At 40.2% G+C, this 25,566-nt stretch overlaps 1 protein-coding gene across 3 annotated transcripts; it reads left to right on the top strand.

The window, feature by feature from the left end:
* Positions 1-14,183: 14,183 nt before the first annotated feature.
* Positions 14,184-21,606, top strand: LOC103706843. Of its 3 annotated transcripts, none has more exons than XM_026804552.2 (2): positions 14,184-14,734; positions 21,162-21,606. In XM_026804552.2, exons 1-2 carry the CDS (start codon positions 14,233-14,235, stop codon positions 21,197-21,199), a joined length of 540 nt encoding a protein of 179 aa, XP_026660353.2. In that variant the 5' UTR covers positions 14,184-14,232; the 3' UTR covers positions 21,200-21,606. The 3 variants fall into 3 exon arrangements, with proteins under 3 accessions (XP_026660353.2, XP_026660354.2, XP_026660355.2); XM_026804553.2 differs by having other exon boundaries at positions 14,185-14,734; positions 21,130-21,606; XM_026804554.2 differs by having other exon boundaries at positions 14,188-14,734; positions 21,195-21,606.
* Positions 21,607-25,566: the final 3,960 nt, after the last annotated feature.

The raw sequence follows: 25,566 nt of genomic DNA, 5'->3' as shown, positions 1-25,566 counted from the left end.
GATGTTTAGTCATTTGGGATGGTTTTACAAAACAAAGCAAGTGCATATCAAATGCCGGCATAGGCTTTCAAATGCGGAGTCTTCATGGACCTAAGTTTTGTTTATCACCAAAATAACTTTACTGGGTCCAAGTAGCTATTGTCCTTCCCATAAAATTGTTGGGATGACGGCCAGGCAAACCTCAGCGATGAAAATGAAACCCAAATAAGCTACATTGTCTTCGATGTAGCATTAAATAAACATGGTGATGTCAGATATGACCCGAACACAGCTAATATGGCAGCTTCGACACTTCATCAACATGATCAGGTGGAGTCATTCCTTGCCAACCTCTATGATCGAGCTTTTAATTCGACTAGATAATCGCTCAGCTCAACACCGATCTGATCAGGATCCTCTCACCTCAAATCCCGACTAAATGCGTGAGTTGTCATGCGGATCCTGACTTAAGCATTATAGGGAAAGCTCCGGCGAATTCTCTCACTTTGTTTGTTGTCATGCAGATCAATAGCAATGATTTTTTTTTATAAAAAACTAGCATTCAGTTGGTGCTCTAACTTTTAATCTCTGATGACAAAGCTATAACACTCAGTTCAATAATTGCAATTTTTAAAACTCCAAGTCCCTACCCACTTTCTCTAAGTTTGAAATGACTAATATACCCCTTTTCACTTTATTTTCTCTCCCTCTTCCATATCTTCTTCCACCTTTCCATCCTAACCCATCTGCCACACCTACTGCTAAATAAATATAAAAAAAAGTCCATCATTCATGGTATATTAAGTATGTACACTGTATATAGGATGATATTAACCGTGTACTATATTATCTTAACTATATATTATGGTATATTAATTATGCGTTATGATATATAAAGTATGTATAATGGTATATTAAATGTATAGACGTATCCAATAATTGTGCACTAGGGATATTAGATGCATATTGTCTTATATTCATTATGTATTATGGTATATTAAATGTGTGCTGTGGTGTATTAATTGTATACTATGGTATATTAAGTGTATACACTCATCTTGTAAGTGTATACTATGTTATATTAACTATGTACTTTACTATATTAAGTATGTATTGTGGTATATTAACTGTATCTTGTGGTATATTAAGTGTGTACATGTGTCTAATAACAATATACATGGGATATTAACTGTGTACTATGTTATATTAGTTATATACTATGGTTATTAAGTATGTACATATATCTAGTAACTATATATTGTGATATATAAACTATGTACTGTAGTATATTAAATGTGCACCATGAAGATTATATTTACATTTTTTGTACTATGCTACAATGATGTTCTCCTTTTCTTTAAGTTGCAATTATTGGCTCAACTCTGCAAACTATTACTTCCAAACAATCACTACAAGAAAAATAGTTTTTTCCGGCGTTTTTTATAACCTTTCCCGACGCTATTTAGCGTCGGCAAAAACCCCACCGACGCAACGGCAAGCGTCACAAAAGCGTTGTCGATACCCGAGTAGAGAAAGTTTTTGCCGACGCTTTCCTTAACCTATGCTTTACCGACGCTTCCTAAAGCGTCGGCGTACATTGTTTTGCCGACGCAATAAAGCGTCGGCGTAAACTGCTAATTCAGCGTCCGAGCTGGGTTTTTACCGACGCTTATATAGCGTCGTCTAAAGCCATGTTTTTACGACGCTTTGAAAGCGTCGGCGATAACATTTCAAAGCGGGTTTTTAACGACGCTTTAAAGCGTCGGGAGTGGATTTTTTTTAAAAAAAAGAAAAACAAAAGCATATTAAGAAATATATTATAGCAATATGAACCTGCATTACATTTACATCAAGACAAACATACAGATCATTCGAAACATTCATATTGTCATATAAGATTAAATTTACATAAGTTTAGAATTACAATGTATTTTGAAAAATATAAGAAAGATACATATTAAACTCCTTAGATAACAGTCTAAAAAGTATCAGGGACCGGATTCAGCCCCATCATCATCTCTGCGAGCTGTTGAAGTATCAGGAATCTACAAAAAAAAAAAAAAAACTTTAGAAGTTAGGAATATGAAAATCATAAATTCATGCAAGATAATAATTATGTAGTCATCAAATACATATAGTTATTTACCTGAGGAGGGAGAAATCGCTGTAACATAGATGAAATATGCTCAAGCTGAGACTGCAAAGTTTGTTGGTTCTGCTTCAGCTCCGCCAACTCTGCCTGATGGCGATCCTTCATATCTTCAATTGTTGCCCGAAGTCTTCTAACTTCTGCATTGTTACTGCCTTCTCCAGCATTTCTTGTATACATGCCCACTGCAGATAACTGAGTGGGGGTAACTCCAACACCATAACCCCTCACTCGACCATAACGCTCTGGGCCCAATAATTCAGCGAGCACCCGAGCTTCAATATGACTGGTCGTGTCGGATGATGATGACTCTCCGACGCTCTCTGAAATAAGAGTTGTTGCCCTGTCCTATATCTCTAAAAAAAAAAAGTCAAATTAATGTATGCCAATAATAGAACTAATAATAATATCGTTGAAAGATTCAAAGATGAATACATACAACTATATCTCTTGACTCCTCCCGAACAAAACTGCAATCTCGGTGGGTGTGAGTCATCTTATAAAACTCCACCTTACTAGGCTCCCTCCCATTATCATCCATCTACAACAAAAAGTATATTGGCAAGCTAGTTATCTTGATACATGCTATATGATAGAATAGTTACAAATAGTTTCAAAGAGTTTCAAAAAAAACTTACGAATTCAGCTCTACGCCTAGCATAACTCATCGAGCCTGAAGTATGAGGAACAGTCTGAGAGGCTCGTGCAGCTCTACCAATATTGGAATATGTCTTCCCAAAAAAAGAATAAACAATATAATATATTTAATATATAAATTTGTAATCTATATTATTAGTAAATACAATCTAAAGTATTGAAAAAATATACACAACCTGAGCTTTCTCGGAAAACCAGTAGTGAACAAGCTTCCTCCACTGATGAGGGATTACATCAGGAGGACAAACATGGGCAACCTCCTCTTCTGTCATACCATCGTGCTTCCAGTCCGCCTTTAACTTGGCCCTATATTCTTTCCACTTGCGGTTGACGGACTTCAGCACCCAATCATAGCTCTCTTTAGGAAGGACAAACTTTTTCTACAAAAAGTCAAGAATGTTATAACAATGATAAATCAAAAAATAAAATTGTGATAGTAAGCAAATTCAATTCTTTACCTCAATAACTTTAAGAAGCTCAACCTTATACGAAGGAAGCATTTCATTCCATTTCGTATAGTTGAGCGGACACAATTGACCCTTCTGCGCAACCGATCCTAGAAAAGTCGATAACATGCTTGCAGCCCTCTTGATAGGCTGCTCCAGTTCATTGCATTGGACGACAATCTTCTCATCCTCACGTAGGCTCCATACATGCTGTGCTCGAGTGGATCCTCGTGTCCTCCTCACTCTCCCCAGTCCATCTATAAAAATAAAATAAAATATCCATGGATTGTAAGAAAAATTAATATAAAAAATGTAAATCAAATGACCCTGGATGTGCACGTCATCCATGTCTGGACAATCAATAGGTGGCACGTGCGCGGACTGAGACTCGTGCTGCTGGGGCTCGTCGGGCTGTTGGGACCGTAGGGACTGATCGGAAGAAGATCCCACGGATGTGTGCTGAAACTCAACATCTCTGAATCGTTTTCCTCGCGGCATGTTGTTACCTAGTATGCACAAAAGGAAGCAATATTAGTCAAATAATAAATAAAGTCTAAATGAATTGCAATAGAATATGTCTGTTTCACTCATCTCTGAAAACTTTTATTAACTTCCCCTCTCACTGAACTTTCTCAAGTAAATGCCAGTAATCTTGTTTTGAAGTTATGCATATAAATGGCAGCATAGATCATTTTTGTCACTAAAATGCTTGTAAATCACAATTTCAGATGTTTACTGTGGCATCCCCCCTAAAATATGCATTTAGATAATATGGCTTTCCCTCTGAACCGCTAACTGAGGACTCCATAAAAATTAGCAACATCTGCTATTTCAAGAGATAAGTGTTGATCAGTTGGTCACAGTTCAATTTTATCAAGCTTGGCTGGCCTTTTGGTGAGACACCTCATAGGCCATATACAAGATTTTATCATTAGATATACTAGTGATGCTAGTTTTGGAAAAATTCATGAGTATGCTGCATAATTTCAGTACACGATGTTTCGTGTGTATCAAGATCTTCAGAGAGATCTTTTTCAACCTCTGCTAGTTTTGAAAACTTTGTTAACAATCTAATGCTCTTGCAACAAAATTTAGTCCATTCTTTTGGCAAGCATCTTCAGCAAGAGGAGTTGAGAGGACCATGACAACAGGAGTTAGCTCTTCCAGAAGCAATCTTCCCAAAAATGAATTTACTGGATCCATCTTAATTTCTGAAGGCAGTGACATCAGGCTTTCTCTCAGAACAGATGCCTCTGCTATCTACTGTCTAAGCAGGTAACGGTAATAACCAACTCTTTTCAATGGTGTATCATCATAGTATTAACAGGTATTCAGCAAATAAACTCTCAATCTATACCTGTGATTAGGACAAAGCAAACTATAAGCAGATGATATGCATAGTATTCAATAATGTGCAGGTGTGCATAATGCACATGGAGAGAGTGATTGCCCAAGGACAAAATACAGAATAAGCAAATAGTCCTAAGTAGAAAGCACATATTAATGCAATAATTCTATGTGCATAACTGATACTTATAAGCCCTACAATTCGAGCTACATCAGACAATAAATTCCAAATTAAAATAGGAAAATTTTCACTTCTATGTCATTCCTTGAAACTGGGAAGGTCATTTGATGCTTGAATACCAATATATAGTGGAAGGATGTAACAACTTCAGACTACAGGAACTACACTGTATCTCCTAGAAATTACTAAACCATATAATCTTTTTCAGAGAATATGTCATGTTGATGCAAAAACTTTACAAGATGCAACAGTGCATGGTTTGTTAGCTTGCTACGAGTTCTAGAAGTTGTGCTGACATTTAGTCCTTGTATTTAAAGTTCTCAATGTAAATCACCATCATCATTGAATTTTTATGGCTCTGAATCATGGAGGATGTACGATTTAGAATCCTTGTATATGCCCATTGTGTCTTGCACTAACAATTGTGCAGGGTTGTATGGTTTGCCTTTTGTCGCCCTATCTAAATTACAGAATTCGGAATTTCTTAAATCTCTCAATTCAAGACACCTGCTGATTATTGTTTACCTGGTGCAGGGGACTGGTGGTTCTTTTGCATGGCTTGAATGAGCACAGGTGTGTTAACATCTCATTCCACTGAAATTTATTAAGGCAACTACAAGAGCTTATGCATAAATTTTGAAATGCTGCTGAAGGAAAATGTTTTGTGGTCTGCAGTAGAAGATATAATTATTTTGCGAAGCAACTGAATGATAATGGATTTAAAGTGTATGCAATGGATTGGATTGGTAAGTTATCAACTGAGCATCATCTTCAGAAAGATCATTTGCTTTTTGTTTGACAAAAGCAAATGGAAGGCATAAATGTTTGCATGCTGGCTTTACTGCTAGCCAAGAAAAAATAAATCTATTAGTTAAAAGTTGAATATAAATTTGCATTGTTGCTTCTTCATCATGAAAAGAAATCTCATGTTTTCATCGCCTTCAGTGAACTTTTCCTTTTAATAAGCAAAATAGCACTACATTGCAGTTTGATAAAGATCGCAAAATTTACCATCTAAACAACAAGAAAAACATTTAGAGATTATAACGCTATCACGAGATCAAAACTGCGAAATTAGAACAGAACAAGAAAAATATCTTCCATACCTTCGGCCGAAGATTCGTCGGGAGAAGCGGTTGGAGGAGAGGGTGCGGAGGACGCCGAATGCTGGACCGCCGCCACCGGAGAGGAGGGAGGAGGAGGGGACAAGGGTCGGCGCTCAGGAAACCCTAGAAACCCTAGGTTTTGGAGAGCGTGGAGGCGGAGGAGGAAGGAGCTAGGGTCGGCTAGGGCTTGATATCGATCGAGGATGGGGGAGAAGGGGGGCGGCCGCTGGGTTTTGTTTAGAATTAGGTTTTCGACGACACGAATACGCGTCGTCTTAGGTTCTACAATACAACGATGCTAATTAGCTGAAAGTGAATCCTAGGTTCTTCGGTGTTAAGCATGCTGATTTTTTTTTTTTTTTAAAACCATGGCTGAACCTGATCGAGTTGCCTACGTACCCCTTCATAAGGGGGATCAAGCCATACGTAGTTCTTTTTAAGTTTTAAAATGCAGCGGAAAAATCAAATCAAACAATTTAATTCATGCATGCTTACAAGATCAAATCTAGAAATCAGCACATTAAGAACACATAGGATTATGCCGGAATCGTTTAAACAATTATGCTAAAACTTTCATGCATGATTAACTATCAGATCTGAAACTTAAGAACTCTATTCCGATTAATCTCCGAATATCCATTGAATGGATTCTGGAGATATCTCCGTGAGGAGCCCCAAAAGAGGGTAAAACCTCGGGGAATCAGACCTAGATCTTGACACCATAATAAAAGATTAATGTAGGATTAATACCTTTTATGATGGATGAAACTTGTGGATCTGATCCTCGACTTCGCAGCCACGCACACGAATGGCCTCTATGAGAAGTCCACGCGAAGTTCCTGAAGAGATCCAATCCTGTGGAAGTGCTAGCTTGCGCAGAATTTCTTGAGGCTGAAATTTGATCTTCCAAACGCTATCAACTTTTGATCCGCCTTCTTGGAAGAACTTGGAGGAAAGGTTTAAAGGGATTGAAGAGGACTTAGATCTGATCTAAAGACTCTTATCAGGGACCCCTAACACTAATGGCGTGATGGACTTAGAGGAGGAAGAAGTCAGCTAGATTGAATGCAGAATTTTTCCATGCATGAACTAGGGTTCCTCTCTTTTCTTTTCCCTTTTTTCTTCTTCTTTTTCTCTCTTTTTTCCTTGAATTCGACCACCAGATGATGGAGGTCCTTTTAATGTTGCTCTCCTACCTAACTTCATGCCAACCATCCCATATTTGTGGAGGATTTTGTGGGGTTTTGAATTTTGAATTCAAAATTCAAGTTCATGTGCCATTACATGATGAAGCTTGATCTAATCTAAACCATTCATCATGTTGCCACTTCCCTCTTTCAATTTCGAAATTCCCATGCCCCTAATCAGATTAGAGGGTCACGTGGTGATTTTGTGGTGATTAAATTCGAAATTCAACCTTAATTAGAAGTGAGATAAAGATAAGGATGGCATATGTCATGAAGAGAGAGAATTTGATCTTATCCAATTCTTTTCATGAATTTATCTCTCCATTTCGACCCATCTAATGATGAAAGAGGTCCCTGATGTTGCCAAGTGTCCCATGGCACCATTAAATAAATTAAATTAATTTTTAATCATATTAAAAATCAATTTATGGCGCCATGCATGGATATGTGACAAGTGGATTTCAAGATCCGAACAGTTTCAGATCAAACCCATTTAATTTAATTAAATCCTAACAATTAGAATGATTCAATTACCATGGGTTGAACCTAATCCAATTAGGTCAATCTCTAATTAAGCACAAATTTAATCTAATTTAATTTGGTCAACCTAAGTCCTCTTGATTCAGACCTAATCCAATCAGGTCAAAAACCCTGATTGAGCCCAGAATTGAATCTAATTCAATTTGGCTCATCCTTAGTCTAATTACTCAATCTAATTGAGTTCATTAGCAATCTAATTACTAATTAATCCTCTGATAATTACTTTAATTATTTTATAAGATAATTTGCCAATCGAATTGACCAAATTATCCCTGAATGATTTTTAATCATTTATCAGCCTTCTTGATCAATCAGGAATCTTCTATGCGTGTGACCTCATAGGTTCGAACCTAAGCCAGTAGTATAGGAACGACTTCCTACACTAATCGATGTGACCATCTAGCAATGGTACCCGACGTCCGAATAGGCTGAATATATGCGAAGCAAATATTCTGGAACCCTGAACTATGGTTACTGTATAATTCAATCCCTTTGACTCTTAATGCCAGGATGACTTAGAGCTCACTGTCAACCCTATAATTAGTACATCCATTATGTGATTAACTTTAGATATCCCGTGACTCCTCACTGGGATTACCCTGGCCAAGGTTTTGCTAAATTAATCACAAGACATTATTCCTGTTTCCAGGAGGGGTCAATTCCATCTTGACTCACAACTGACTACGCAAGTACTTGACTGCACCCAGTGACCTTCCGTCACTGAATTAGAAATTCAGGTAGTCCGGTACCAAAGTACAGTGAGTTGCTTGCTAGTCATAGGTTGCGGTCTCAGGTCAGAGGGCCAAACTTATACCCATATCCACTCGGAACATCTCTCGATAGTAGAGCATTCCGGAATTGGTCACGTTCAGTGAAATGTACTCCTACACTTCATCTGTATGGCATACCAGTGTCTCCACACTCCTTGGTTAAGAGGACAACCAACGTATATGTCACACAACGACCTAATCTCGATAATGTTGTCGTCCTAGTAACAACATATCATTTGGTCGCGAACAAGTTTAAGGACTCAAAGATAAATCCTCCTTTATCATAATATAAGTCCTAAAGACTTCATCATATAAGAGTTCATTTGAAGATGAAATGATGAATCATGCCAAATAATACTTTATTAATTTGTCAATTCATTTACAAAATTCAATCATCAATATGCTGACGATTGACATTTAGGATACAATTCCCAACATTAGCGTCGTATATTGCCGACGCTTTTTAAAAGCGTCGGGCGTTTTAGGCGCTAAAAAGGAAATCGCCGACGCTTGTATAAAACGTCGGCAAAAAAGCGTCGGTGAAAACCAATTTTGCTGTAGTGAATTGCATTGTGTAATGTCTGCACATGTTTAACATTCTGTTGCATATCAGAGCTAATTAATTCTAGAGTTTACATGTGAATAAGATTACCATTTTATTGCATATTCACTTTATATGCATGGTTGATCGGCTGATATGCAAAATTTGTGCACCCATAAATGGCATGTGTTGGAAAAGGCTTGGATCTCTCAGTGAAATTGTTAATTTTGACAAATGGTTAGGAATACCTCAAATCCTTTACACGACCTAGTTATATATCACTATAGATTAGCTTGGTATTAGGATATGTTCAATCACCCACAAAAAACTCATGAATGGCTTCGTCCACTTCAATTGTTCTACAACCCGGTTCCTTTTTCACTTATTACCCCTTTATCATCTCCCTCACGTTCCTTGCATCATCCCATCTACCCATCAATGCATAAGCATCCGGCAACTGAATGTAACAAGAGCTATCGAAAGGACTCAACTTCAAGGGCTGCTTTGCAGGGAGGATGTTGCAGGAGACAGAGGGAAGGAGGATGCTTCAGGAGAGAGAAGACCCTAGACCTGGGGGCAAGGTCTAGGATGCACCACTGATTGAAGGATGAAGGTCCTACTTTGGAATTGCTGGGGCTGGGGAAACCCTCCTTTGCTCCAGCTTTCCATAGGTTGGTCCACCTACACAATCTAGTGGTGTGTATGCTATTTGAGACCCGGCTCTCCGGAAGAAGTCTTCAGAGAGCTAGACGAGCCATCTTGAGGTCTTGGGGGTTTCATGCAATGGAGTCCCAAGGTCTATCTAGAGGCATCATAGCAACTTGGAGACAGGATGGTTGTAGCATTGATAGCTTCAATGTGTGTGATTAGCAGATTATCATGGTGGTGTCTGAAGGGAGTGGGGCACCATGGCTCCTAGCTACGGTATATGCTAGCACGGAGTTCAGAAAAAGAAGGATATTATGGGGCGAGGCATCCAAGCTGCTACAGCAAGGCATCCCCACGGTGGTAGCAGGGGACTTCAACTGTATAGATCACCCACAGGAGAAGCTGGGGGGAAGGCTTTCACCCACAAGAAGGAGATCAGGGAGTTCCAGGAGTTCATAATGGCTAATGAACTGGTCGATCTTGGTTTCACGGGCCTGAGATTCACCTAGTGTAACAACCGACGGGGTGGCGCCAGAGTCTGGAAGAGGCTGGATAGAGTATTTGCCAGGGCGGGGTGGGTACAGGACCATCTAGACTTCAGCGTGAGTTATCTGCCCCGAATAGCTTCGAACCATTGTTCAATCCTGATCAGTACCTCCAACTCTCTTCCTTATCAGTGCCCTTTTAGATTTGAAAAATTTTGGTTATCCTACACCCGGGCAGGGGAGATTGTGCAGGAGGTATGGCGAGTGCTAGTGAGAGGGGATGCCATGTATAGAGCCTCATGTAAACTTGAGCTTACCAAGCGGCAGCTGAGGCACTGGAACAGGGAGGAGGTGGGGAACATCTTCAGGAGGCTCAAGGAGGTCGAAGCTACTATTGGAAAGCTACAAGCCCAAGAGGAGCAGAATGGAGGATTGATGGCAGAGGATCTGAGAGAGTTTAGATTCTAGTTGGCCAGCCATGACTCTTTTCTTTGGCAGCAGGAGACCCTGTGAAGACAGAAATCTCAAATTTAGTAGATTACAGAGAGAGACCGGAACACCAGATTCTTCCATTAGGCAACGGTCATCTGAAGGCAGAGGAACGAGATTAGAGTGATTAGGAGAACTGATGGGCACCTGACGGAAGACCCAAGTGCTATTAGATGGGTGCTGGAATAGTTCTTCAGGCAAGTGGATAGAGTAGACAGATAGTGAGAGCCCCCCCACCATGCCGATGCCCCAGACTTCAGTGTTCGAGAGGGAGAATGAAGCCCTGATCAGGCCAATGACTGATGCAGAAATCTAGGAGGCAGTCTAATCCCTAGCTGTGGATAAGGCCCTGGGGCCGGATGGATTTCTCCCACTTTTTTTTAGTAGATATTGGGAGGTGGTCCGTCGAAATGTGATCGAGGCCGTGCAGCACTTCTTCAACACAGCTGTGATGGCAGATGATTGAAAACGGACCTACGTCACCCTGATTCCAATGAGGGTGGATGCTACGGAGGCAGGCCACTTCCGTCTAATCAGCCTATGCACCACCTTATACAAAGTGACGGCAAAGGTTTTGGTAGCTAGATTGAGGAGTATTCTTCTGAGGATCATTAGCTCGGAGCAAGGTGCATTCGCAGGGGAGCAAAGCATTTCCGACGATGTACTGATTGCATAAAAGTTTATGTGCGACCTCCGAAGGGCTCCTTCTTGAAGGAGTCTGATGGGTATCAAGCTGGATATGGAAAAGACATATGATAGAGTGAGCTGAAGCTTTCTGAGGACCATGCTTATTAGCTTTAGATTCCATGAGAGGTGGATCAGTTGGGTCATGAGGTGTGTCGGTTCTCCGTCCTTCGCCATTATGGTGAATGTAACACCCTCTCGTTTCTTTGCCTCCTCAATGGGTCTTCGGTAGGGATGCCCATTGTCCCCCTTGTTATTTATCTTGTGTGCCGACGCACTGTCCAGAGCTCTTCGACATGTTGTAGAATCTCAATTGCTAGAGGTCTATAGACCGGAGCCGGAGTCTATACATGTATCGCATCTCTTTTTTGCTGATGACTGCATGATATTGGCTCGGGCTACCTTGCAAGCGACTTTGGTTATTTGGAAGGTCATGGGGGAGTATTGTGCCACCTCAGGCCAATGGGTTAACTGGCCAAGTCGGCCATCTACTTCAGCCCAAAGACCAAGCCTCAGGTGAAGACTGCCATCAAGCAGATTATGGGAGTGGGTGAGCAAGAGGGCACACTACATTATCTGGGAGTTCCGATCACTGGCCGCCAACTGCGATGCAACGACTGCCATGATATTGAGCACGATATCAGACACAGGCTCGAGGGGTGACAGATGGATGCTCTTTTGATGATGGGCAGAGTGACACTGGTTCGGTCGGTTCTCAGCTCTATGCTAATATACCTGTTAGCGAACTCCATAGTGCTAGTGGCGCCGATGAGGTCCTTAGAGCAGATGTTCAGAAACTTCGTCTGGGGTAGGAAACAGGGCAGAGGAGGCATCCATCTACTGGCATGGGAGGTGATATGCCAGCCGATCAAGACAGACGAATTGAGAGTGTACTCTCTAGCAACGAGATGGGAGGCCCTGGCAGCGAGACATGTGGCTAGATACCTGCTGGAGTCGGATAGTCTGTGGTGTGCCCTCATGAGAGGTAAGTATGGGGAGTGCTCAGTGATATCTAACTTCCGGGTGGGCCAACATGCCTTCTTCATCTGGAAGAAGATATGCGACCACGCCCCGATGGTACTTCCAACAATTAGGTGGACGATTGGCGATGGGCAGTCAATTGATGTTCTCCGGGATGCCTGGGTGTCTGATCGGCTATTGAATAGGACACCCACGATGGTAGATTCGGTGAGACTGACCGGGTGCAAAGTCTGGGACCTATTTATTCCTGAGGGGGGCATATGAAATAAGGCACTAGTTCGGGACACCTTCGGAGAGCAGCTGGCAGAGAGGGTCCTGGATATCCCGCTGCCTGGTGGCGAGGTGAGTGATAGACTACTATGGGTCCCAACAAGAGGGGTGAGGGGTGCGTGCCAAAGATTTGTAGGCATTGATGGGTAGGGAGGCTACCCAGCAGATTGAGGCCAGGTGGATATGGAGACTGCGTGTACATCCCCAAATGGCCTTATTCATCTGGAAGGTGGCTTGGGAATGTCTACCGACCCAGGGTTTGTTGCCACAGAGGGATGTCAAGGTTACTCCGATGTGTGCAGCATGCACTACTACGGAGGAGACCATCAGCCACTTTCTTCTGGGTGTCCCCGGGCTGCGCAGATCTGGCGGTGTGTGCTTGGTACCCTATCATGGAACGTGAGGTCGGCGGAGGCTTTGCTGGACCACCTGCGGATGCTTGTAAGTAGATCGAGGACTGTGGTGCGGGGCATCATTGTTGCTTATATGGCGCATCATATCTGGCTAGACAGGAATGCCCATACTTTTGAGGGAATGAGGACATCCTCGAGGGCAGTGGGGGATAGAGCCATTCGCCATGCGACCGAGATTATCGCCGTTATCCAGTCACCTTCACTAGAGTGGATTAGGGACATCTGGGACATCCACATCGCTTCTACATCACCCCGAGTGACTCTTGTCTCTTAGAAGCCCCCACCCGTGGCTACCTCAAGATGAACTTTGACGGTAGCGTCTTAACAGCGAAGACAGTGGAGGGATAGAATTTGTGATCTGGAACCACAGCTCTAAGCTAGTTGTGGCAGGTGGGCGACATACTTGTGATATGACTGTTATTGGAGCCGATCTCAGGGCAGCATGAGAGGGGATCACCTATGCGAGGAGTGTCCTAGGGGCTAAGTGCATCATCCTGGAGGGCGACTCTACTATGGTGATTGACTGGATTCAGCGGTTGAACGACAGGGTGATGGCCATCTATTACTCAGGGATACCAGAGATTAGTGTCTGAATGTCGTTCTATCCAGGTTGCTCATGTTTATCGAGAGCGGATGAGGCCCTTTCTAGATAAATAATTTCCAAAGTGATGACTACTTCACTTCTTTAATTAGTGGCCAAAGCCAACATCATCCCATGCAGTGGGCGGACGACGTTGAGGCATGATTGGCCGATCATGGAGATTACATATGCGTTTTCTCGATCGGCTGCAAGCCTGCAACGTGATGAGAGGGAACAAAGCCCAGCACATGGCGTTGCGTTTTCTCGATCGGCTGCAACGTTGATCCATTCCTACTTCATGGAGAGAGATCCGTTTCCTTCGGAGTTGGTGAGTAAAGAATTGAAGAAGAAGATGGATGGGATGCAGAAGTTGAGCACACGATGATAGATTTTTTTTTTTTTTTTTTCACGCTGGCGAGGGGGTGGATGGAGAAGGGTAGAGTTGGGATTTCGGAATGGGGACGGAAAGGATAAGGACCGGATGTTAAAGAAGCAATTGTCCATTTGTCCTATGGGGCGATAATCACGCAGTCAGTCAATGGATTACAAGTGAAGTCTATGAAGGGACCGGCAATTAAATTCTTATTTTTTAAAATGTATTTATAAATTTTAAAAAAAGTAGAAAGTAAATATATTATAAAATATATATATGCAAATATTAAATTTTAAAAAGTATTTATATAAAGTTAAAGGATTTGTACCACAAAGCCCAGCGATGAGGGCGCCTATTTATATAGCACTCGCCGGTCGAAACGAACGTTGGAGCGAACGGCAAAGCGATGAGGGCGAAACCCTATATGACGCCCGTTCCGTTCTCCTCCACTGTCATTGCTGGCGGCGTAGCGATCTCCCTCTCCGTTTTGGTGGCGATCTCCCTCCTTCTCCACCGGCGATCTCGCATTTGTGCCAGTGCCGGCGATCTATTTCTCCATCTGGGTGGTCCCTTGTCCCTTGTCCTCGTCCGTCATTGCTGCCGGGTCCGGGGATCTTCTCCTCAGTTGCCGCCTCTAGACCTCGCCCTCTCAGCCGCTTCGCTTCAAGCCTTTCATCGCCTTGAACAATCGGATATGCGAAGTACCACAAGCACGAGAGATACCCTACCTAGCATTGGAATGCCATCTACAAGAACCACCAGAATAAGGCCTCTATCTCCCTCACTCTCTCTTCTCCTTTCTTTTTCTGCGATTCTTGCGTTCTCGATTAGATCAAAGGGTTCTTGGCGCAGCTTTTTAAAGATCAAAGGGTTCTTGGCGCAGCTTTTTAAAGATCAAAGGGTTCTTGGTGAGTAACAATCAACTTGTCAAGTTCTTGGCATAGTTCTTTGAAGATCGTCTCTCTCCTCTGCATCGCTTTGAGCTTTTCCATCTTGACAGTAATTTTTGTGGAAATCTTGATTTGATTTATTAGGTGAACCAAGGGTGGCTATAGGGCTGAGTCTAAAGCAAAACAGCTGATGCTTTGGGACCTAACCCTAACCCACACTGATCTGAGTTTATTATATTGCTTTGCATCCCGTTGTGTTGGTCAGTATAATGTGTTACGTGTTAACCTAATTGTAGGATACTTTAGATCGTAACTTTGTGCTTTTGGATGTTGGTTTGGGGACATATCTAAAAATTAATTGTATATTCTCTTCCTGATCTGTCTTTCATGTTGTTGTTTTATTGTTAGAATGATCTGTTCATTAGAACATCCGGGATCCTGTGGTTATTGATATTGAATACTTGTTTTTTCTTGATGCATGTGATTATTGGAACTGACAAGGTCTTATAGTTTTCCTTTAGTAAATTGACTTATCTGATTATTTTATGTAATTGTTTTGTTTTTAATGTGTCAGTTGGTGTTAAGGTTTAGTTATGATATTTTTGGTACCTGTTAGTATGCTTGCTTTAGATTATCTTAAATTGTAACTACTGCTTCACAGGAACATCTAATGTAGAAAAGGAAAAATATGTTAAAAATAATACAAAAGCATAAGATTCATCGATTTCATCTAAAGATTTAAATTATTTTAATGTTTTGTAACATTGCATCTTGAAGACTTTCCCTGTCAAAGATTCCATCTGAAAAACCATTAAAGTATGGCAAACTTTAATTTGTGAAAAGAACTTCTTAAATGAGGTTAGCTTTTGTAAATTTGAACCCAGCACCTTTGTTGTCTGATGAAGAAGTCATAAGTTCATAAATGGCAGTGATCTTATAGTCTGATGAGATGTAAATCAGCTCGTGTAATGCAAATAAGTTATGTAAGGACTAATTTGATGGGTTGTTGTGATTACGCCCGCGCACATATATATACACTTTCACAATTCTGTTTTGCTCTCACTCAGATAATATATTTAGTAATGATTTATATGATAGGCTTCTTTCCGACCAACTTGTTGACCAGTTGTAGTCAGGATCTCTCTCTCCCCCCCTTCTCCCCTCCATCCCTCCCTCCTTCCTCTATCTTACACGTGCACATTATTCCATCTCCTTATGCAGCCTTTATTAAATCTCAACTCTCTCTCCTCTCTCTCTCTCTCACTCACACATTCTCTATGACAATGAACATTACTTTTCTCCATGCCTTCATGAGTTCCATTGACCTTTTATTTATATTATATCTCTAAATCATTTTCTTGCCATGTATGTGATGGGCAGTGTGGTGTATGAGTTGGGTTTTAAGGGCTATTATGCGAACTCTGTTCTTAAATCATCATCTTAACTCTCCATTCTGCAGTTCCATATCTAGTGAAGATAATGTTTATCCTTTTAACTAGTATTATACTAAAACTCCTTGGTTTGGACTTTGGACAATCCATGTTTATAAATACATCTTTCATAAATACATCTCTCTAACTTTAAGATCTTGCTCTATTTTTAAGGGGAAGAAACATGTTAAGCGCATAAAACAAAAAAAATATTGCCTCATTGCAATTCCAGACATCTATTATCATATTCCAATTATTATAATTATCATATGTTTTCTCCTCTTCTTACTTCTGTCTAAAACCATTCAACAATCTTTATTTGATATCTCTTTACTGCAGTTATTTCACTCCTTCCTCCTCTTTTACCAAATAATGTGTTTTAGGACTAGCGATGGAAGAAGAGTAGAAGGATGGGTTCAAGAATCTCTATTTGTATCTATTTTTAGTTGTACTGCAACTTTATTTTCTATCTTATTTTGCATTTGTTTAGTCCATGGCACATGCTTTCTGCCGTCTGATATCTCTATATTTTTTTTCGTTTCATTTTTTATTTCTTGTTTTGTATTTTTATTTTTGGTTTTATACTTTGTTCATTATTATCATTTGTATTTCAATTTGTGTTTCTTGTTTTTTGCTTCAAAAAATTCAGTTTAGTGTTTTTCAGTTTATATTCTTTTATTTTTTATTGTTTCTATGTATCCATTTTTTCGGTTTTTATTTAGTTTCGTGGATTTTTTTTATTAATTTTGGTTTTATATGCTTGTTCTAAATTTTGTTTTGTTTTTGTTTTGTGAGAGAGCAATGTGCCTGTTAGACACACTAAAAGATCTTTGTACCACATTGCAGAAGGAATTGGCTTGATTTTTGAGGGTTTGGTCAAATAAAAATGTTCATAGATAGCATCATGGGGAATCTTTTGTGCAACAATATGGTACCCTCCAGCATTTTTATTTCAAAAATTCCTTTTTATTTTCTTTTATTTTTATTTTGTTGCCATTTTTTGTTCATTTTCCATCTTTATTATCCCCTCATAAATTCATCCTCGTATTTTTTCATTCTTTTTCATTTTCTCAAATTAAAAATTCTTTCTTTTGTTTTATTATTTTATTTCTTCTATAATCTAGTTATGTATATCACCTTGTATTTTTGATTGTTCTATTTCTTTTAGTTTTGTAATTTCACATATATATAGCTTTGCATGTTTGTTTGGAATTTGATTTGATTTTAATTTTTTTTGAAAGAAAATGCTTTTGTGCCCCTCGGTCATAGAAAGTCCCATATGCCACATGGTAGAAGGGAATTGGTGTGATTCTGGGAGGTTAGTGGTATTTCTGGGGGTTGGTCAAATAATGACGTGCCACACCAAATTGCCCATGCCATGTTGGTGCAAGAAATCTTTTTATGTGATTAAGTGGTTTCTAATGAGCAAGGTTTACCAAATCGATACCGGTATCGGAGGTTGTACTAATCGGCTACCAGTTCAGTGCGATATAGGTCCGTACTGTGCCGTTCCAGAGTGTACCAAAACAGGAAGAGCTAGAGAGGGAGAGGGAGAGGGAGAGAGGAGAGAGGAAAAGAGAGAGGGAGGGGGAGGGGGAGAGGGAGGGAGAGAGGTCGAGAGAGGGCTTGAACAACCCTCGTCGTCGTCGAGGGGGAGAGAAGGAGGGCTCGAATAGTCCTCATCATCGTCATTGAGGGGGGGGGAGAGAGAGACTTACCTGGCTATGGACCTCATCATCATCATGGCGTTGTCGTTGAACCGGCTAGGCACGGAGGCTTTGGGGTAGAGTTGCGAAACAGGGGATGGGCGAAGCAAAGCGGTGATTGTGGGCGAGCATTATATATCAAATCGAAGAGTTGGACTATGCCAGTAACTCACTGGTCCGGTTTAGTTGAACTATGCCGGTAACCGACCGGTCCGGTTCAGTATGCCCCGAATCGGCCATTTCAGCATGATTTGGCTAACATTGCTTACAACATTTGTACTTTTAAGTTTTCATTGTCATATTTTTTTTTTATTCTCTGTTTGTATTTTCTATTTACTTTTCATCTTTATTTTCTACTTTCAGATGTTCATTTTTCCCTTTTCTTTGTATCATCTGTTTCTATATATTCATTTTAAAGTTAGTTTCACATATTGTTACGTAATCTGGTTTCCTATATTTATCTGGTATTTCATTTTATCTTACTTTATGAAGGAAAAATACTGCGGCAGGCCACTCATTAACACAAAAGATTTCTCATCATTTGGTGAATGAATTGGCGTGATTTGTTGGCTAAGGACGATTTATGAGTGGTTGGTCAAACAATGTCATATCATGCTTGTGGCACATCGGCACAGGAAACTTCATACATGTCGCAACATGGATTTTTATTAAATTTGCTTGTTATTTTGTCTTTATCTCTGCTTCACAAATCTGTTTGCATTTTCTGTTTTGTAATTTTTTTGTGTTTTATCGTGTGTTTCATATTCATAGTCTTGAGTTTATTTTTGTTGACTATTTTGCAATCCATTTTTATATATTTGCTTGGAATTCCTTTTTTTTTGTTTCTTGAAAGAGTAATTCGAAGTTAGTTACACAGAATTCCCTTGCCCACATCATAGAGAGGATTGGTCTGTGATTCATATGGGCTGGTGCAATTCAGAAGGGGGAGGTTGAATTATTTTATGCCATGCCTGGTGCCATGTCAGGTTGGGGGATTTTTTTGTGGGACAGAGGGGCACTTCATGGCATTTCCTTTTTGAGAATTCAGTTTTTATAATTACCTTTTTATTCTATTCTGTCCCTATTTTCTATTTATTTTTCAAACTATTTCTCAAATTCAGTTTGTGTCCACCTTTTCTTATATTTTTATTCTTGTTATGATTTTATATATATTCAGTTTTCTTTGTTTATTTTGTTTTATATTTCACTTTTGCGATATGGTTGTTTAGACTTCTTTGAAGTTTCATTTTTTTATTTATTGAAAGAATATTTCTTTTGGTTGCCCATCAAACTCATAAAGAGTTTCTTGTTCCATGTTGTAGAGGAGATTGTGATCATTCAAGGGGGCTGCTGCAATTGATAGTGGAATTGGTCAGATAATGATGTGCCATGGTAGCATGGTGTCAGCTTAGAGAACATTTTGGATGATAGTGGTACCCTATAGCAATTTGCATTTTGAAATTTGGGGGTTGTGTATTATTCTTTATTGAATTTAATTTCTTTTCTGTGTTTTTTGGTATTTATTATAACTTTCACTATTTAGTGTTGCATCTTTTTTTTTTTTAATTTTATTTTTGTATATTTTAGTTATTAGTTTTTGTATTTAGTTCTTCATTTTTTTAGTTTGTTTGTTATTTAATTTTTTGAACTGGTTTTATACATTTCTTTGGAGTTTATTTTATTTTATTATTTTAAAGAGGAATGCTATGGGTATCATTTAGTCACATGAAAAGTTCCTTGCACCATAGATGAGGAAATTGGTGTGCTTTGTGGGGCATGTTGTGCTGTTTGTGAAGGGTCAAACAATGACATTTCATGCTACCATTGTGTTATTTCTAGTGACGGAGGACTGTCTAATAAAAAATCTGGGCATACTTCTGTTTGGTGCAAATATAAAAATTAAAAAATATTTTTATTTTTATGTGGACTCTAGAACTAGAATTTTATGAAGACTCTAGTATTTGATTTCTATACAGATTCTTATGAGGGTTTTTGGTTGTCTATGTAAATGCATTACTATGTTAATTGAGAACATAGTTTGCATTATTGAGATCTGAGAATACAGAATATTGAGTTGCTCTCTTCCTCTGCCTTCTTCTCCTCTTCTCTTCTCTCCTCCTCTTCTTTCTCCTTCTCCTCCTTTTTTCTTGCGTCATCTAGTAAACTTTGTTGTGTGATGGTGGCATAGCATTTTCCGTTTTGAAATTTAGTTTTATATTCTTCTTTTCTGTTCAATCTTGTCTTTATTTTCTGTTCATTTTCCTTTTAATTTACCTTCATGACTATTGTTTTTGTTTTTTCTGTTAGTTTATTTTCTTTTGTCTTTATTGTCTCTATTTATATATATTCAAATTTTTTAGTATATTCTATTTTATTTTATCATTTAATTTGTTATCTGGTTTTATGTATTTGGTTTTGTATATTTGCTTGGAATTCCAGTTTTTGAAAGAGCAATGATGTGGGCTACCACTCAACCACATCCTTATGCCACATGGCAGATGGGATTGGTGCAATTTTTAGGGGCTGGTTCGTTAACAAGAGGTTGGTCAAGTAATGATTTGTGATGCTGATGCTACATTGGCATGACAAATTTTGTGGCAAGGTGGCTCTGCATAGTATTTTTCTTCTTTAAAACTTAGTTTTATATTTTGTTTATTCTATATTTGTTGCTTTCTGTTTACTCCAGTCTTGCATTTTCTACCTGCACAAGTTCAGTTTTCTATTTCTTTTTTAGGTTTTTTATTATATATGTATGTATATATGTATGTATGCATGCATGTATCTATGTGTATATATGTGTGTAGATATTTGTTGAAGAGTACACCATAAGAAGCTGCGAATGTTGCAAGGTGCTTGTGAACTGCCATCTTTCTTTTTGTTTCACTGAAACTTCTTCACAGTTCAATTCTCCCCTTCTTAAACAGCATTAGCAATAATTAACAATTAGAAATTTATTGTCTATCTATGATTGATTGCGTGTATTTCATTAATCTAGGTATTCAATCTCTTCTCTATTATATTAAGGTTATTGTGGTTCTTTTGAGGGTTTCTTGGTAAGCACGTTTTCTTTTATTGGATGTGCATTTAGTATTGCTATATCTTTCAAATGAGATAGCGATAACTTAATAAAACTGAATTTTGTTTATCAGCTTTCCATTTACCAAGGCAGGCGGTGTGTAGATGATTGCATAATAGTATTGCAAGTTCTGGTTTATAATAGTGGAGATTTTCACTGCTTTTGTATGATACCTTTACTTGTTTAAGTTTGGTTTGTCAGGTGGTTTATAATAATAAAAATTTTCAATGAAGGGAACCTCATGCACTGGGCTGCCATTTTGTCAGGTTGATGCTCACTTCATCGCAGGTTGGTTTTGCAGCTGGAAAACCCCCTTCCCACTTCTATCAGCAATTCCAAATGTCTTTATTCATGCTTGCGATTTCTCACCTCTTGCAATTGTGCTTGTTAAGGTATGAACTTTCATTAGTACTCTTGGTTTTTTAATACAGTTGGAGCATTGCAGGGGTCTTTCAGCAGCTTTAATTTCATAAAGTATATTCTTTTCCCTTAATTTTGTACACGCAATGTTCTATTGTTCTATAACCGTCTTATATCCGGCAAACATGTGCCCGCTCGGATATATTTGAATGGCTGCAACCTTATGATCTGGTGGTGTGTTACTTAGCTTATGCAATGCATGCACTCTCTCTCTCTCTCTCACACACACACACACACGCACAACACCCCCCCCCCCACACACACACACGACTATTATGCAGGCTTTATTAAACCTCAGTTCTCTCTCTAAGACAATGAGCATTCTTTGTTCCCCATAAGTTTCATTGATCTTTCTCTTATGTCCTTGAATCATTTGTTTGATCATGGATATTATGATGGCGGACCACCGCAGGAGAGAAGAGAGAAAGAGAAAGAAGAAGGGAAGGAGGAGGAAGAAGAGGTTACAGAGACGCAGGAAGAAGAGGTTATAGAGACACAGGAAGAAGAGAAGAGGAGGAGGGAGAAGAAGAAGAAGCTGAAAGGAGGCTAGGGTTTTTTATTCAATCATTCAATTCTCCTAATTCATGAGCGGGGTGGCCCTTATATAGGCCTTACATCATGAATTGATCAAGTCAAACAATTAACAACTAACCAAACTTGGATCCTTCAATTAAGTTCAATTAAGTGACTAAGTCAATTAATTGATTACATACCAAATTAAACCTTACTAACATTAGACCACTAAACCAATTGATCACACCCAAAATTGGACCTTTATAATTAGGTTTTACATTGATCAATTGATCCAATCACTTGACTCAACAACCAAATCGACTCCAAAATAACAGAAACACAACCAAATCGACTCAAACAAAAATAACTAATAAGGCAATAAAAGAAACATGACGCAGACTCGAATGGACCCGATCTGGGCCTGACTCAATCCGGTGGCTCAGGATCCTCTCGTAGCCATAATGATGTCATCCCCTGGTGCGGGTGCGAGCGAGCGACTCTGATGGCTCGATCATCTGAACGAACGGCTCTGATGTCCCCATCATGTTATGTACAATATTGTGCTTGACTTGGGATTTTCAAGGGCTGTTGTCTCTCTTTATCTTAAATCATCGTCTTAACTCTCCATTCGATAGTCCTGCATCTAATAGAGACAGATACCATGTGTCTTATTGATATTATTGTGGTGCAAACTTTTTTGTTTGGACAACAAACTCCCTGCCTATAAATACATCTTCTATAGATATACTCCCATACCTTTTTCTTTATTGTTGTTTGAAACCATTCGACAATCTTTATTTGATATCTTATCAGTGGAGTGCTTCCAATTATTGACCTTTCTTTATTGCTTTCTTTCTTCCATCCCAGTTATTTTATGGAAGATGTATTTATAGGCATAGAGTTTGTTTTCACTTATAGATCTTTTACCATTTCTCAATCTTTATTTGATATCTCATCATTTGTCAAGTAATTGTATGCCATGCTGGTTCTACATGGGCATGGGAAATATTTTGTGGTAGGGTGGCTCACCGTGGCATTCTTAAACTCTGTTTTATACTTTCTTGGTTTTGATTCTTATTTTCTATTTAATTTCCGGTCTATACTTTTACTTTCACAAAATTCAGTTTTGTTTTCTGTTTTATAGTTTATTTTCTTTTATTTTTGTTATCTATCTTTATGCATATATTCATTTCTTCAGTTTTTAATTTAATATAGCTTTGTAATCTTGTTAGTTTTGTGCTTATAGTTGTTGTTGTGGTTCAAATTTGGCCCGAGGGTGACCACGCCGGAGGAGTCGAGGGAGTTGCCTGTCGAGACGGAGAAAGGACGCCATCTCCCGCGCGCCGGTGTACCCGCACAGCCTCACCGGTGTTTTCGGTGAGGGCCCTCCAATGCTTAAGTTAGCATGTAGTATATTTGTTGGCCAAAAAGTCCTTAAGCGTTATTTGATGGGGCTATTTATAGTCTCCGTAGATATGCCCAGGTAGCGGAGGTATGGTCTGTCCTCATCATGAGAGGAGATGGCGCTGGCCAGGTGGCGCCGGCCACGGCTTGCTTGAGGCACACAGTTTGAGCTGTCCCTATGCGCGATATGGCGCTGGCGTGTGCTGTAGGGTATGGCCTTTGTCAGCAGGCATAGTTGGGGCAGCAAGGCATAGTCTTTTGTCGACGTGTCTTGGAGGGGCCATCATGCGAAGCATGGTGCGGTGAGGTTGCCGCAGGGCATGGCCGCGGCGCGTACTGGGCGAGGTTAGCTCGGCTATTGGCGGGGATCGAGTTCAGCTCAGCCTTCGACGGGGGCCGAGGTCGGCCTTGCCCGCTTGGTAGGGTGCTGAGGTCGGGCCGGCTTAGGAGCCACGATATATGTTCAGTGAGGTCGGCTTGGCGGGTTCTGAGATTGGCCTAGCCTCCTTGACTTTGAAGTCTGCTCAGTAGGGTGCCCCGAGCTCGAGTCGGGGCATCATTGCCTGCGGTCGATGGAGCCTCTTCGACTGTTGGTCGGCATTATAGGATGCTCTAACCTCGGGCTGGGGCGCATCATCGTTGTAGACTCCCAAGGAGGTTGCCACAGGTCGTAGCAGTGGAGAGATCTGGCCGAGGCCGGCTTGGTTGGCGTTGTCTGCTTGGCCGGAATGGGGTGGTCCCCTGTTCTGAGCAGGACGATCCATTTTGTCCCTTATTATTTGCCCTCTGACTTCCAAGGTCGAGTTGCTCTTTGGCTCGGGCGAAGGAAGTAGCTGGACTGTTGGTCATCCTACGCTGTAGCCAAGTGCTCATGAAGATGTGTGCACCAAGCTGGGTACACCATCATTAGGGGCTGGTGGCTGCAGGACGAGTTCCGCAAGCCGAACTTGAGTGGATCAGGCTGCCACATCATTTCAAGTGAGAACAGCTGCGGGAGCTCTTTAAAGTATTGCGTTGTCACGACCCCCGCCCCGTTCCGGCGGGCCGCCGCGACAATCCTAGGGTGCGGGTAGGCATAAGGCCACCAGCCACCGCGTAAAACCCTACTATCTATCAATCATCAATAAATTTTAAAAATTTTGGCATGAAACATGCACAAAATGATCACTTTTCCTATAGTGACCTGTCAGGATTATCTCAATACATACAACAATACTACCTGTCAGAGCAGTAATTACATAATCTGTCACATAATGAACCTGGACAATATATATCAATACATCATCTCAGGCATATAACTCATCTGTATAAAAATCTGGTTTCCATTCCATCCATGGTCAAACCCATATCCACAACAGGATCTATGACTGTAACTATACGCTATATACAACAGAAAGTTTATAATGCACCAAAATGTATAAAGTATAAACCTTTATCTATATTATACTATGGAGCGGTACAGCTAGCAGGCAATTTCTAATCCTGCTCCTCTCTATACAACACCTGCCATGCAATCAAAAACACCAAACTGGGTAGTGAGTATATGGATACTCAGTGAGTGGAGTAGAGAGTACTATGCACATAAGACAAGATACAATTATGGCTTGAGGTGAAATCTCAAGAGTATATGAGCAGTCATCAATAACAGGGTGCACACAACTCAACATAAGAAATATGGAGTAAATCATCACCGTATCGCCACAATCATAATCAACTCATCGGGATCATATATAGAATAATCAAATAAACATGAATGATACATCATGAATACGCTCAATAGATCATAACACTGAAATATGCAAATCGGGTGTCAATATGCTAAGTCATCACCAGACAGTTATCGGGAGGTGGGTTTTACGCCCCAGGCGAACCACAACAACTTCCTACTGTCACATGCATATGCAGGATAAGACACCATACTGATAATGTAAATGCTGGCCAGTATCTAGAACAGAAATTCATAGAAATATCTCACATCTATATACTATACGGCACCTCGCGGGAATTCTACATCCGCGGAAAGCCATACTGCACCTCGCGGGGTCTTACTATGCCCGTCGGCAAGCAGAATATAAGTCATAGGATTGGCCGATCCTACGCCTAGGGCCGTGTCCCCCCTAGGAAGGGACTGGGTTCTGCCCACCCAGAAGGCTACTATGTGCACACAGGCCGATGTCCAACCCCCATCGACTATAGGTGTCCTGCAGATACTGCCAAGCCAGGCGTAAATGCCATAATGCACCTTCTCAATACTCTACCAAAAAGGAGTATAATCAAGACTACCACTCACTCGATCACGAC

Source organism: Phoenix dactylifera, chromosome 4, assembly GCF_009389715.1.
Source record: "Phoenix dactylifera cultivar Barhee BC4 chromosome 4, palm_55x_up_171113_PBpolish2nd_filt_p, whole genome shotgun sequence".
Classification (NCBI taxonomy): domain Eukaryota; kingdom Viridiplantae; phylum Streptophyta; class Magnoliopsida; order Arecales; family Arecaceae; genus Phoenix; species Phoenix dactylifera.
The sequence above is the reverse complement of the archived record's forward strand: the minus strand, read 5'-3'. Positions and strand labels throughout refer to the sequence as shown.